This window comes from Pimephales promelas, chromosome 16, assembly GCF_988280905.1.
Source record: "Pimephales promelas chromosome 16, fPimPro1.hap1.1, whole genome shotgun sequence".
Taxonomy (NCBI): Eukaryota; Metazoa; Chordata; class Actinopteri; order Cypriniformes; family Leuciscidae; genus Pimephales; species Pimephales promelas.
Window position 1 is genome coordinate 24,399,620 of NC_142784.1, and position 16,326 is coordinate 24,415,945.

General features: G+C 36.2%; 1 protein-coding gene across 3 annotated transcripts in view; it reads right to left on the bottom strand.

Moving 5' to 3' along the window:
• Window positions 1-15,865, bottom strand: part of sgsm2 (small G protein signaling modulator 2) — a 44,654-nt gene extending 28,789 nt beyond the window's left edge. For all 3 annotated transcript variants that reach the window (XM_039670613.2, XM_039670612.2, XM_039670611.2), the window contains exons 1-2: window positions 15,593-15,865; window positions 10,667-10,742 (exon numbers count right to left, since the gene is read on the bottom strand). In XM_039670613.2, the coding sequence (XP_039526547.2) occupies window positions 10,667-10,742; window positions 15,593-15,652 (136 nt within the window). In that variant the 5' untranslated portion in view covers window positions 15,653-15,865. The remainder of the gene's footprint in view (window positions 1-10,666; window positions 10,743-15,592) is intronic.
• Between the last annotated feature and the right edge of the window lie 461 nt (window positions 15,866-16,326).

Consider the following 16,326-nt stretch of genomic DNA (forward strand, 5'->3'; position numbering starts at 1 on the left):
GCTCCATTTGCAAGGTTTTACTAAATAAACTCAAAAAAATATTATTTCTTCCATTGAAATGGCTTCAACACAATCAGAATTACATTAAAAAATATCCCGTCTCTTCCATATCCACTACCTTCTCTTTATAATTGGAGAGAATTGTACCTTGTTTCTTGAAGCCCAAAAAAGCGCATACATCCATCGTAAAAGTATAATCTATATGGCTCCAGGGGAAGCAAAGCGTTTTGTAAGAAAAATATCTTTAGTCATAAATTTATAAACAGTAATTATTAGCTTCCGGTAACGTCCGGTGAACTAACGTTCAATGCGGGTGAACTAAGATGTTTCACAAACCACTATGGTATCTTGCTAGTCAACATTGACGAAATATTCAACCAGCCCAAAAATCTCTCATTATGTGTTGGTTATTACTGGTGTCGGTTTCAAAAATGCCAAAAACAAAGTGTACTTGCATTTGTTTGTTTTTTTAACAGCAGTATCAGGGAATGTTCTCTCTATGAGTCTCAGTGGGTGTTTCTGTCAAGTGAATACAGCATTGTCATGTTTTCCTGTCTCTGGAACAGGTGTTTGGTCACCGCTCTACTCTTCTCCATAGTGTCAGCAGCTGTGGCTGAGCACTGCGCAACCCTCAGCTAATCAAAGCATCTCTATGTTTCGTAGGTGCTCAGACAAATCGAGCGTTGATGAAGTAAACTCTCTCTTTCACACGGTGGATGGAGGCGGTGCAAGCAGATAGATAGGCTATCTATTCAACCTGCACATCTTTGTCCAGAGAGATTAGATAAGAGATGAGATTAGATACTCAAGCTTGCGATCACCGCTGTGATTCTCAGAGACGATATTGCATGGTCTGGTGAGAGGACGACCTGTAAGGCTATGGGAAATGGAGGCACATTTTAACAGCATGTTAATTTATACATCTATAATTATTTTTCATCAAAAGTTTAATTTATGCAAAAATGTAAAAAGTATTATCAGCATAACATTTTTTTTTTTCAAAAGTTCTATAAAAAAAGATGCAAACAAGCAAACACAGCAATATCTCTGAATAATGTAGTGAAAGGAAGTGTGCTTATAATCTAACTCTATAATAGAGAGATTCCACTTAGGAGTACACTGTTGGTCATATCATGATGCTTGTTGTACTCGTTCAGTTCATTTGAACAGTCTCTGTGTCAGATTTAAAGTCTTAGCATGTTAAAGCCCATTTCATTATGGGATTCACGTGCAACCATATCAAATATAATGATGATGGAATGTCAAAAAAATTATTAATTAATGCTTAATTAGTCCGATTATTTTACAGCACCCTTTCCCTCTTCATTTCTATCCTCTATATTCTTGATAACAAGACAAGGAGAATTTTGTGCACTTCAGTTTCCATGCTCCACAGGAAATGGACATGCGCTAAAGCTTCTCAATCCCAAAAAAGCATGTCTCCCACTGGGGAGTCACTCCTACACACTACCTCTCTCGGTTCTAATGAAGGGAAACAACGTCAACTAGTCCGGCCCGCCATGCAGACACTGAGAGAACTGCCATAGGTTAATGTCTTAAGGAATGCTGAGGAGCATCAGGAGTCGTGTCCATCTGGAAGCTAGGCATTGTGGGATTTGAGGAGGGTTTATATTGGTACAGATGGGATTAAATCAGATTATTTGAGAACCTGATTGTTTGCAAATATGTTATGAGGATTGAAAAGTGTCTCTGTTTGTTCGTCCTAAACTTAACCAGCCAACCAACTCAAAGATGAATCCACACAATATAAACTTTGACTTGAAGCGAAGAAAGTAAGACTGCGGTACAAGAAAGAAAGAAAAAAGACTGTGTACTCACGGTAATCTAATTTTAAAGTAAAAAGCTACATTTTAAAACAATTATTATTAGATATTATATTCAGAAATATTAGTGTCAGAGAATGCATGTAGAACGATGTCCAATGCTTCGTCAGAATTGAATTTAGAATTCAGAATTTAGCCTTTTAAAATAAATGTTATGAATTTGAATGGAGGTAGCAAACAGTAAACAGAATTACAATACAAATATGAATATAGAAAAAAGCATAAGCAGACAATTATAAATTTTTATTTAAAAAAATTCTAAACAGTGGCTTGACAAAGACTTGTTTGAAAAAAGACAGACAGATAAAAGGATAGATAGATTTTCAGCAGATCGAACAGTCTTATTGTCCAATCAGTGAAGAGAGGCCATCAGAGACCCCCATCAATCCAAGCAGTGCTCCCTACAGTCATCCAGTCACACACACATCATTCCAACAGGTGCGCTGATCACGATCATGATGAAAATCAGCCACAAACCCCAAATGGCAATGCATAAAAAACATCCCTTCTAGACTGCCAATCATCAACAACAAAAACACATCCGTCAGAGACACCTGAAACAGGTCTTCCCATCAACCCCAGTGGACAGCTCCGGGAAAGTCCATGTCATTCAACATAAAGCATCTCTCGTGGCTGATGAAATCGACGGGAATATGACACCAGACCCATCCACATGAGCAGAGCGAACTGTACAACCTCAGTGGAGTTCAAGCTGTGAAGGTCAGATGCCACCTGGTCCCCAGAGCGCAGTCCCCTGCAGACAGCATCAGAGTAATAGCGTGCAGGGGGCTTGTGAGCTCCTCAGTACCGTGCCAGGGATAATCTTATCAATCGTGGGCACAGCCGATGTTATTTATCAGCCTAGCACCTGTATCATGCTGTGAGGAAGCAGGGATGGTGCATGGGGATATGGAAGAGCGCACTTTTACTACAAATGTGGAGGGCGATCAGTGCCCGAGTTGCCAGCTGTGGCCACCCTCATGGTCACTTCAGGGCACAGCACATTGTCTTCAGAAATAACCCTAAAGAAGACCACCGACCGAGGGGGTTACATAACCGGTGTGTTTTGTTTTTTTCCAGCAAACGTGTGCGTAATAGCCTCTGACATGGCCGAATCCCTGTATAGAAACTGTGTTGTCATGGAGATAGACCATAATTAGTGAAATACTAGAGTCTTCTGCAGCATCTGTGGTCTCCCTAAATGATGCACAAGCACATATGTGGAGATACAGGACTGACTGCCAAAAGGGAAAGCTAGACTAATGATATGTCAGGCCGATGTTTAACCATTTTGACAGTATCAGCATCTAGGGGCATTAGAAGAAATATTAAAATGTAGAGTGGATTATTATAAATCTAAATCAGCCTCTCTTCATGAGTATGACATCATTTTTTGAATTCCTAGTTTCCATGGATACACTCAAATGAGTTAATATGAAACCTTAAAACAAAACATTCCAGAACTGTCAGGTATTTTAACCTTTTTCACATAGAATTTTAATAATCAGTCGTCACTTCACACGGAAAAATGTTTTTTTTTTCTTTCTTTTTTTTAAAGCACAAAAAAACATTTTTAAAACAGAGGGTCCACAGCAGTATTACTGGAGTTTTGCCAATTATGTCAATTTTTTTTTCTATTCATCAAAACCTTGAAAATAAAACAATAAAAATATTTAAACAGAACAACTATATTCTGTAACATTCAATTTGGTTTTCATGGACTTTTACATTATACTTTTTAAGAGTCTGAAATCGTATACTGTCTGGTTTGACTACATTTGAATTTGAACTACTTCGCGACAGTTAAAAAGATATGTTCTAGTATGAATGTGTGTAGTGTGAATGTAATCCGGACATACTACATCCGCCATGTTGTCATTACCATGTGACCTACCAGCGTCAATTGTGTTTTGTAAACACTAAAACATATCGGTAGATCAAAAAATTACCAGTTTAATACCCACATATAGCCTGTTGTTGTAGTGATTCAAACAAAGATAGAAAAGCATACACAGACGTTATTAGTCTCGTAAGCATGCGTGTCCTACAATCTCAACTCACGCCCATTCAGAAAATAACCCTGCTCTGCTTCCTTAAACTAAAAACCTGCAGTTGTCTAAACAAAACAACAAATCTCTATGACTCCCATGATTTTGATTCAATGGGTAAAGGAGCATCCGATCTGAAAATTTCACTACCTGCTCTACATTCGACTTGGTCATATATCCAAACGAACAGCTGTGCACTTCACAAGTCTGCTCGCAGTCTAATTTAAATCTGGGACTCAAGGAAGACTCATTTACAAGACGCTTCATTGTGAGCATCATCCTAGCTGGGTAAACAGACATGACTCACAACTCTATTCATTCACTCATTAACATCTAATTACAGTAGCTCACAGTGGAGCAGGTGTTCAAGAGAAAATCTGCAAAGTTTTGTTTCAGCTCCTTATGACGTTAAGGGACTTAAAAATGCAGCACAGAGGAAGTTAGACTGGGTGAAGTGAAAAGATTGGTATTTTTCCACAGGAAAATAGGAAATAACAACACAGTGTTATACTTCGTTGAGTAGCTTTCTGGTATTGATAGCATTCTATGAATCAGGAAGTATCAGATATCACATGATGTGACCTTATGCAATCAATCGCTCAAATTAAAGTCGCTCTAAGGGTGTGTCAATTTAATGAATTAATGAATAATACAATCTAGTCCAAACACAATTCAAAAACTTTAATTCATATTAAATTCGTAAATAGCAATTTGGGCACTTTTACAAGGTCTGTGTTTTTTCTTTCAATTGATCAGCCAGTGGGCTTCACAGCCTGGAGCCAGCTGACCCTCGACACAACCCACTGCTTGTTAATATGCAGAGGACAAAAACTTTTAGAACATGCTAGCCAACTCTTCTGAGGTAAAGTCAGCACAGTGATGGACATACATGTGTGCTGTCTTCAAGTTTTGAAGTCAAAATGGTTACATGATGTATATTTGCAAGATGAACACCAGCACAATGTCGAAACTACCCATTGGGAAACTAGAAGGACATTCCTTTCATGCTGGAAGTGAGTAGATGAATGAATCATGTAGGAAACATTGATACTGTATAACTAAGGTTATAGTATTTTTAAATAGTTTTAAGTAGCATTGATTAAAAAATCAGCCATAAAACTTGCCTAAATGTGCCCCGATTCCAAAACTAAGGTTTGTCCTGAACTTTCAGTAATCTTAGGTCACAAGTTGGCCAGGACTCACCTGTGAGTATATCACAAACACAAATTGTATTCATCTGATAAAGTAGCACTTATTCAATATGCATTTATTGTCAAACCATAAATATATTATTTATATTATTATAAATAATATATCATTATATTATTTTTAACATAAGTATATTATTTATATTATATTTATTTATCGCTTTGTCACTATCAATTTGTCACTTTATTAACAATGTTTGACACTGTAACAAATTGTGTGCCAAACATTTACTGGTAATTCTGGTAGCACTTTCCAATATGGTCTAATTTGTTAACATTAGTCAACATACTAAAGATTTATCATAGATAATTCATGATCCCTCATTTTATGAATAACATTTTAATAGCTTTTATTAATCTACATTAATAGAATGCCAATTCATGTTTGTTCATAATACAGAAAAAATAACCTTTTTAATAATTTGTACAACTTGAAATTTACACACTGACAAAAGATGACAAAATATTTCTATTTCAAATAAATGCTGTTCTCTTGAACTTTATTACTCATCAAATTAAAACTTTTAAATGGTAGTGTACATATAACCCTATGAACATGTTCATGATACGAAATGTACAAAAAATAAAATATTAAAGCTACAATAAATGCCTTAAATGTCACTATGATTTGAAAGATAATTAAGACTGTATGATTTCATCATGATTAAGTGTGATTTTATTTTTGACACTAAATACACAGAGAGATCTGTGAGTGCACACACCCATGTAATTCTCAAACAGGCATTAGCAGCAACAGCAGCATCAGGACAGAGGTTATTACGCAGCTCGGCTGTGTCTAATGGCTCGGCATGTCCGTACAGTGTGTGCTCTGCATTATGGGGAGGCAGCTGGGTACAGGCACATGATCACACAGCAACACCAATATCAAACACGGAAAAAGACGTCATTGGGATCAAAGCATCTGACAGACGCTTTCTGGGAAACATTTTGACTCATCTCATTTCTGAAGAGAAGCCAAAAAAGTGACCAATTTAGGAAATAAATAACAGCTCAAAATGTTCTTGCCAGACTAAGAGAGTTCTTTGTGACTGCACATAAACATTTTTGAGTTTTTTCAATGCTATGACTGACTATATCAGTTAGTGAGGGGGAGAAGGGCCATTTTTTCCAAACAAAATTATTACATTTATCTTGCCTAAATGTTTGCGCTCGCTGCATTTTTACAATGGGGTAATATTGTTGTTAAGAATTTAAACAACACAAGGAAGCTTGATTTAAATGGTTCAATTAAATTGAACAAAAGTAGCACAAATAAATACAACGCAGAAACGTTTTTGAATAGGCCTAACACCAGTATTTATATACAGAAACTGAATAAAGTAATCAAATGGAAAATAACACTGGGTAGTATTTTAGTCCTGAATAAATTAAATACATAACCCTGATTCCTTTAACGTAAAGCTATTTTTTGCTGTTTTGACACCAAAATTATTGACAGAAACATGGCTGTCATCACTTTAAAGGGATAGTTCACTTTGAAATGAATTTTTGGTATGCTTTAGCTTACCTCAAGATGTATGTGTCTTTTTTTCCGCAGTAGTTTCAATTTTGTTATTTTTAGGCCAAACCGTTCTTGTCTGTCAGTCATATAATGCACAGAGAAGTCAGTTATTGGAAAAGACAGTCCATTGCAGTGGCCATTGTGTGTCCTCAATCTGGCAACCCGCAAGAGCACAGAGTCTAAAGAGAAACAACTCTCTCCAATAATTTGAACTTGGACTGCAGTACTTATTTCAACCAATATGTGTATTACATATTACACCTTTAAGCAGTGATTTCAACATTAAAAGTAATAATAATAATAATAATAAGTAATAAATCTTGAGCGGCAAATCAGCTTATCTTTCATTAATAAAAATTATCCCAAATCAACCCGTTCGTTTGCAAATTTTAAATCAATTCCATAAGATTATTGTTTTGCTGCAGACTACAAACTGGGCTACTTCATGGGTACGAGTCAAATATGCTAAAAAACAATTTAATGGTCTGAAGAGAGCAGTCAACGTTTAGTTGGTTGGCATCATGGCACAGTCTAGCCACGCAACTACCACTGAGATGAACAGAAATGCAACGGACAGCTTTCTCCTTCTACATCAGAACAAAGCCTTATGTTAGTGCTCAAATGCAACATGCCGCCTCCATAACACGCACACAGTTCAACCAGCCTACGTTGCACAGGCACAATTCCTTTTGATTTATTTCCCTGAAACATAATTTAGCTGGGAAGTGCATTGTCACAAGCTGGTGTGACGTGGGTGAGTGCGTGCTCCAGGATGAAAGTGAGGGGGTGGCCGGCTGCGTGGGGAATCCGTGCCCGACGACAGCCTGGAAAACAGGGGAACTGCTCGGCTTTTTGGTAGTGATGACAGACTGGCAGCGCTCTCAGACCACCCCTCCCCACACACACACCAGCGTTTATACTGAAACCTCATCACCCCGATCACGGTCACCAGTCACAACTCAGATGCTCTTATACTCAGACACCCAAAAACACTCCAAATCATCATGTCAAACGCCTGCAATGCGCGCGAGAGTGTAAAAACCACAGTGAGAGGAGGAAAGTCTTAGAAGAAAGCACACAAAAATCAGCCTCTTTCTTTGCCACTCTAAATAAAAGAAATGAAAAGAACTACAAATTACACAAGAATGTAAATGCATCAGTCCTACACTTCTCAATCAGTCCAAAAAATATTAAATTATTTATTTATAATCAGAAATAATTGAAGGATCAATTTTATATATATACACTATGATACTGGAAGGATCAATTATATATATATATATATATATATATATATATATAATTGATCCTTCAATTATTTCTGAAGGATCATGTGACCAATTTCATATCAAAGCTGAATTTTCATAATGGCTGATGGAAATTCAGCTTTGCATAACAGAAATAAATTATATTTGAAAGTATATTAAAATGGAAAACCATTATTTCAAATACAATTTTACTGTTTTTCTGTATTTTAAATGCATGCTTGATGAGCATCAAAAACTTCTATCAAAAACATAAAAAAATAGTACTATACACACACATCCATATACATACATATATATATATATATATATATATATATATATATATAGGCCTATTAATCTATAGAGGCCTATATATTGATATTGGCATGTCCCCGATTGGTGTCCAAATTGTATTTTTTTTTCAGAGAAGTTGCACTGTATTAATTTATGCCACTGTTCACCTCATTAACATCTTGAACCACAGGGTTTCACATAAACGGAGTGCAAACACATCATCTCAAAGGACTAATATTAAGCATTAAGAAGGTTAGATCTGCTGTAGTTATGGAATTAAACAGCTATTGCTAAAGCATTTACACAGCAAATCTCATATTCCAACTCGCAATTTAGAGCTAATGAAAAGGAGTGCCGAATGAAGATGTACTCATTACGGTATCCAAAAAAAAAAAAAAAGGGCCAGAGTAACAGAAGTAATAATTCAAATTTATCACCAGATGTTCCACAATTAAAAAACGCTAACCGGCAAACAGAAGGACAGAGATGAGTCACAGCGTAGCCGAAGGCTGACATCACTGCTTGTTATCCTGTGACCTTTAACCTCGATACACAGAAGCTGTTCCATTTTAGTCTTTTAAATGAGAGCAGTCATGGAAAATAACATGAGTTTGGAATAGATAAATTTAGCATTTTGTATAAACATAGCAGCACGGCATAAAAGAGTTCAGGCCACTCACGCAACGCAAGCATGGACATTGATTTGTAGTGACATGTCCTGATGTAGTGTACACTGTGTTTAGATCTTACTGCTCTTCTGTGGTTTGGAAATTCACACAACAACAACTGAGCATCAAAGCAAAAGCTGGCACAACACATTGGATGAAAAGAGACACAAACTGTAAATATCAACAAGCTCAGGCAGCGGTAGTGCAAGAATATATCTGCTATGTGTGAAATACAGATTGACTACAAATTATAAACTGAATTCATGTTTGCATAAACACACAGATCAAGTGCTTTCTGGTGGTAAATACACTGTTTACTGTAACACAAAGGCAAAAGGAGCATCTAAATGGTAACAAAGCTGTGTAAAACAGTAGTACATTACTCATCCATTCATTCATTCATACTCTTCCTTTCCCTGTTCTTATTGTATTTCCATTCATATACTAACAGCATATATACACTTCTGCATTGATGAAACTTGACTGAGCAATATCTCAGTCAAGATATTGAGATATACACTGAGACATACACGCAGCACTGGTGTTTCTCTGACGTAATGAGGCTGGGTTAATGTTCCGGCCTGTATCTGTGTCACTGGAGTAAAGAGTGTGAGTCACACACACACACACACACACACACACACACACACACTCCCAGTAATCCGCACTGGACAAATTAACCTTATTATTGGCAGTGACCCAAAACTCTGGAACTATCATGCCATGAATCCCCAGCCATTGCCTCTGTCTGAAGTCGTCCCTACTCAACAATATATAGTTTTATTTTTTTTTTTCACATTGCAAAAATGTTACTTATAATTATTATTATTATATTTTCAGCAAACATAATGTTATATGCCTGAAAGATCTTTTTCATTACATGCCAAGTTGTCTTTTACAATATATATATATATATATATATATATATATATATATATATATATATATATATATATATATATATATATTTATTCTCCAATATGATTGCAATTACAGCTGGGAAACTGTGTCTATTTTTATATTTATATATTTATATTTTTAAATAAAATATTTCTCAGTAATTACTGGGTTTCCTTTGCATATCAATGCATATTACCTATTAGTTAATAAATAAATCTGCAACAACATTGTTATTTCTACTTATAGTATATTTATAATATATTTCTCAGTTATTATTAGGTTTTCTTTACAAAAATGTATATTTGTGTATAATAATTATTAGTTAATTAATCATTTCATTCACAATGGGAAATTGAGCAGCTAACGTTTTATTTAAAAAAATCTATTTTTATCTCAATTTAGAATACATTTCTGAATAATTATTAGTCTTCCATTACTAAAAAAGTTATACTGAATGCATATTAATTATTAATTCATAATACTTAGAATTAAGGAAATTCTGCAGCTGTAGTTTAATTCATGACATTTTGTTTAATTCATAAACCCACTTTTATGATGATTTTCAACCAACTGTTGATTTCAACTAATACTGTTGATTATTTTCAACCAATTCTAAAAGATCATTCGAAGACCACCACAAATTATTCTCACATTTCAAACCTTATATAACCAGTTAACCAGCAAAATAACATCCTGACATTCGAATCAGCGCAATCAACAACATTCCCTATGTCACAGACAAGCATCAGCATCATTATGATCACACCTTGGAACTGTACATTTTCAACATATGGACATTATTTCTGTACCTCTAAAAAAATTACTCTAAATTTTAATGTAGAAATGTACATTTTCTGTAAAGCAGCTTCAAAACAACGTGCACTGTGAAAAGCGCTATACAAATAAATGAATTGAATGAACTGATTTGTACTCACTGCAAAGTGCAATAATGTGGCTGCTGTCTTCATGTACAAACTTCTTGGTCACCGCCTCCTCCATAATCTGCTTCACCTAGACATGGAAAGACATGTAATTAGGAGCTGGCGAAAAATAATGGCAAGTCAAACTTCTTTCTGCACATTGGAATCGGGTGAACAAAAGCGACTAATTAATCATGACAGCGCAACCACAAATGCTTTAATTAGCACCATTCAATTGATAAGTTTCCCAGAAAGTGCAAGGAACTGTAGAATGAGGCTTTGTCAACATTTTTCTCCTCCAGCTGTCAGTATTACAGCAAATCCCAGACTAATTAATCACAATCCTTGCAAGCAGCTTTATACTGTTTGTGTAATTTGAAGAACAGTACAAGCGTAATTGTAACAATAAGAAGGCGTAAATTATGGGCATCTGCTGATTACGGCCATGATTTGTGTGCACCCTATGGTATGAGATTTGCCACAAGGCCAAAAGACAGCAAAAGAAGGATGATTTAAAGGCTGATCAAGTGTTTGGCCAGTTGTCCTTGGGATTAAAAAGAAAAAAATTAACTTGTGGAGCCAGTAACTAGCCTGATGGATCACATAACACGCCTTCGAAAAAGACTCGAGAGCAATTGGACGCTCCAATAGCACACAAAACTATGGATTTTTATAGATGAAATAAGGGGCATCCAGAGCTTTTCCAGCCTGGTCTCATTGTTAATATGTAGGTATTAGAAAACATACTTTTTAACATGTTTGGATAGATATCTGCAACATATTCCATATAATAAAACTATCTGTATAATTTCCATTTTACCATTTAATAGATAAATGTAAGATCCCTTAACCCTATTCCCAAACATACCCATTTTATACAGAATATAAAAATGATAAAATGTAATGAGATGTGATGAGGGAAATGGCAGTTTTATTAACAATATAGCATTAAAATATATGTTGAGCCACTAATCCTATACTCCTACCCCTAAACCTACCCATAACCATTCCCTAACAAACTACATAGACTACAGTTATGAAGAAAAACATAACAGACAGGCAAGTATAATCACAATAATATATTTATTGCGAAAATGTCAAGACCGGTGCCTAAAGTCGTTCACGTGATGATGTGTTAAAGTCACAGGCCTCTCTGGCAGTAGTACCGTCAACTATTTATTTAAAGTCCCCGTGAACCGGCAGTTGCAAATGATTTTTCTCCCGTGCTGTGACGTATTTCCAAGTGAAACGGAATATTGAACAGAGGGCAGGGTTTTACTCTAGCGCTCCTCCTCTCCATCTCTCGCTCATAGCAAACTAACGGTTTGAGGGGAGTGGTTAAGCGTTTCCCCACCCAAACTGTGAAACCTACGTCATCAACCGTTTCAGACCGGAAGTAACTTTTCAGATTTTGATTAAAGATTACCAAGGTAAAACATTTTTTTAATATATATTTACTTGCACGGATTAATTGTTCACCACAAGACTAGTAATATGCGCTAACAAAGTAAATAAGTTCAGTTTTGATTTCACGGGGACTTTAACAAGATTCTTCATAATATCTTAATCAGAATAAAGAAACGTGGAGATTTGAAACAACTTAAGGGTGAGTAAATAGTCTCCTTTTTTCAAGATTTTTGGGTGAACTATCCCTTTAAGAGGAAATAGTGAACACCTGAAGGATTGCAGTCAATCACACAAAAGTCAGTTGCACTTTATTTTACAGTATGTGCACTTTCAATGTACTTACAGTATACGTACCCACGAAACAAATGAATATTGTGAGGTAACAACATGGGTTAAGGTTAGATTTACAGGTAGGTTCAGGGTTAATACCTAATTATTACCCAGTTATTACCAAGTACATATAGAATGGATGGAAACAGGGCTGTAATACAGTGCTACAAAAGCTTCTTGACAGAAAATCATACAAACCTCAATAAAAAAATTGGGGATGTACTTCTGCAAATGCAAAAAATAATAAAAAAATCAGTAACCATTAAATAGATAATTGCAACATGGTGCAACCAATAAATATTGATACGGGGAAAAGCAGAGAACAGGAAAACAAAACTAAGTTGTTTTGCTCTTGTGGGAGCCATTTGTGACGATCCCTGCTTCATGCAGCTGTATTAATCGTCCACTGATGCAATTTAACTTCTTAGCTAGCTGCTGATGCTTTCAGTTCCTAGGCAACCAGAAGACGGCTGACTGCAGCTTAAAGCGACAGAGACATGGGATGTAACAAAGAAAGTCAATGGAGGAAAAAAAAATCTAATTCTGTGTGTATTGCAGAGGGCTGTTATTTCCTGTAAAACGGCACATTTATTTCCTTACTATATATCATTAAAAAAAGCATTTGTGACATCACCTATAGACTTTCTGAATAACGGTTTTGAGGCCATTTATAGGGGGTATGGGCGGGGCCATCTTTTGAAAATCTTGAAATCCTAACCCCACCCACATTCGAGCCAATCCATATATGGGTAAAAGGGCGGGCTTTGTGTGAAACTGAGCTGGCCGGTGGACACGCCCCTTCAGCCAAGCGGTCTCAGCTATCTGTACCGTTACAAGATCGACTGGCAGACTAGGCTACTTTTTACAGTCTATGGCTACTACATTGACTGCAAAGCTGCTGAAGAACACTCTAATGTGGGACATATCGGTCTATTCGTATGTTACATTAATTAATTTGGCAGACACATTTACAGTGTTTCAAAGTCCTCAGCACTTTTTGCCAGGGTCGATATTGTCTCCACCAATTTTGAACTCTGATGCGCGCTGTAATCCGTAGTGGAGACTCATAAACGTAAAACGCACACAAACGTGTCCCTGCTTGATATACAACCACTGATAGCCCCTTTTAACAAGAGAGAAAAAAACAAAACTATACGAGTGTGGATTAGAACCCAGAACCTCTGATATGCTTGGCAAAAGTTCTGCCACTGAACCATTGTGGACCAAGTACATGGCATGCATGTACTTGTCGGATCTATGTGTTTCTTCACGTGAAAATTCTCGGCAACAACGACATATTAGATCTTATTAAACGACAAATTAAACACAATGTATATATTATATGTGTGTGTGTGTGAGTGTGTCTTTTGAAGTGATATGTTTAATTTTAAATAGCGTGTACTTGTATGCCCCAAATAAAGAAAGAAAGGTATGAAAGGTAATTGTGGAAGTAATGAAGGAGAAACACTGTTAAAACAGTGGAAATTATTGTTGTTGTTGTTGTTGTTGGTGAAGAGAGTCCAGGACATCTCTGTAGAGGAAGTAACTAATTTTAGATGCAAAAATAGGAGATTTAAGTGAATGACGCACAAAAGTTCTTTAAAACTTGATGACCGAGACGTTAAAAATTGATTTCCTTATTAACCCAGGCCACCGGGCCACATGAGGCCAGACAGCTTAAGAATTACTGTTGCTCTTCACATGCATGATTTTTGGCCTTTATTAGACATGCCCTTAACTATCATGAGAAATGATGTCTGCCAGGATTGGGCATTAAGTTGAAGAGGCTGAATCAGCATTGGACACAATCTGTTCTGTTCTGACACATGGTACCAATTTAGGAGGTCTATTCTTTGCAGCAATTCATTCAAAATTTCTATTATTCATGAGGGCTGGGTTTAAAACTAGCGTTCCCTGCACTGTAAGGCAAAAGATAAGAATTAATTATACTGATATGAAAGAATGTAACAGCTTCTTCCACTATACAATTCTTGGAGTGAAAACATTTGAAACTCAATGCAAATGTGAAGTCTTATCAAATAATTAATACATACACAGTGTTCTTATTTTGAAGTGGAATAAAATGGTTAGCACAATATATATATATATATAGTTTTTTTAGGTTAAGAATTTACTTGGATTAATCTGTTTTACAATACTATTACAGAGCTCATGGAATACTTGCATCTGATTGGTCAATCATACAATATTTTGTATAATGATCACTAAACTATTTCACCTCTAAGATGTTCGTATATTGTTTTCTGTAGCCTACTGTAATGGACTATTGGCCAAGTAGACTATTGGCATGCTAGCATAGAGGTCCAACACAATGATTTCAAATAAATATGTTTCATCAATACGCCGTCAATTATAGCAAAATAAACCAGTGATTTTATGCAATATTATGCAGTTATTAATTTGACTAATCCCCTCACATAATATACAAACTTTGATAATTGAAATGAGTTAAAACAGCTCGAAAAATTAGGATACTATTGAATTTCCACACGAGAAAGTTTATATGTAGCCTATATATATATATATATGTAGCCTATATATATATATATATATATATATATATAAAACCTAACTTATAGTCTCTTCGTGCGATCAAAAGAAAATAAGCCCCGATCAAAACACAATTCAAGCACATAATGCAATCGATTTCTTCTAATCAGTCAAATAATAAAGTAGTCGCTCCTTTCTCTCGCAGTCGCCTTATAAATAAACCTCGCGTGCTCTGTGCGCTCGTGCAGCCCCTCAAGTATCAGTCAATGGAAATTCGGTATCGGCTCGTTTTTGTAAACATTGCGAAACGACTATGAGCATACTCGACACTGAAAACGTATTCGTCCATGCGGTTTAGAGTGTATTTAGCCACTTGCAGAGGAAAGACTCTGATCACCGCAGAAACCATTGATTAAATCAATGTCTCCCATAGCCATAGCCTATTTACGCGGATAAGGAAGTAAAATGGTTTGAATGTGAATCTATAAGATACATTATAGCCTGCCTGGAGACTCACAACAGTAACTTGTTTTAGTAACCCAAATTGATTCACTGTAACCAGCAGCACATCTGAAACTTCCATATATGCACTTCATTCGGATCCACATCGTAACAACAAACCTTCAAGATGCTGAAAACACGCTTGCACTATGCAATCAAAACTAAGAGAATATATAAGTGAATAATACTTACTTCTCTTTTGACGTTCCATAGTAATTTCTCTTTAAATTCTTCATTTGTAGTCGAACCCATTGTCCCTGACTGTTAAAAAACCCAAGTGCAGCATAAACTGGCTAGACATAAATCTAAACGGCTCGCCTGCCTTTTCCCCAAATGTTTTTTTTTTAAATCATTCCTCCCCTTTCATATAAACGTGTGTACTGACAGCTGAGCGTTGACGCATCTAAGCACTGCCGAAGCGCATCGTGAAGCCATCTTTGGTTCCTCGATGACGCAATCGCCGCTGACCCCGCCCCCTCGTCATTGTTGATCAATGGGATAAATCTCTTCACGCGCCGTACGCTGTTCAAGGCAGTGACGGCGATTTATTTTTAGCTCCTCTCCACATTTAACAGCCCAGATGGAGGCGCTTGAGGTGGTTCAACTAATCAGGCATTGTCATTAAGCGTTCATCAAGACATGATGTTTATAAGACCTATTGGATGAAAAGATACGTGACGTGTAATGGTTACAGTCTCATGGAAAGCACAGCTAGCTATCACCTATAAATGGCACAGGTGCATCCAAATGAAACCAAAATAATGAAACTATTGAGTTGATACAGAATATTTACAAGCTGTTTAAGGGCTTTGAGGTACAATTTACCATACCAAACCTGTAACAAAAATGAAACACAAGACATTTTTTCTTTCAATATATTGTCAAGGAGGTCCAGTGTTGTTTTGGACCCCATTGACTTTCACTGT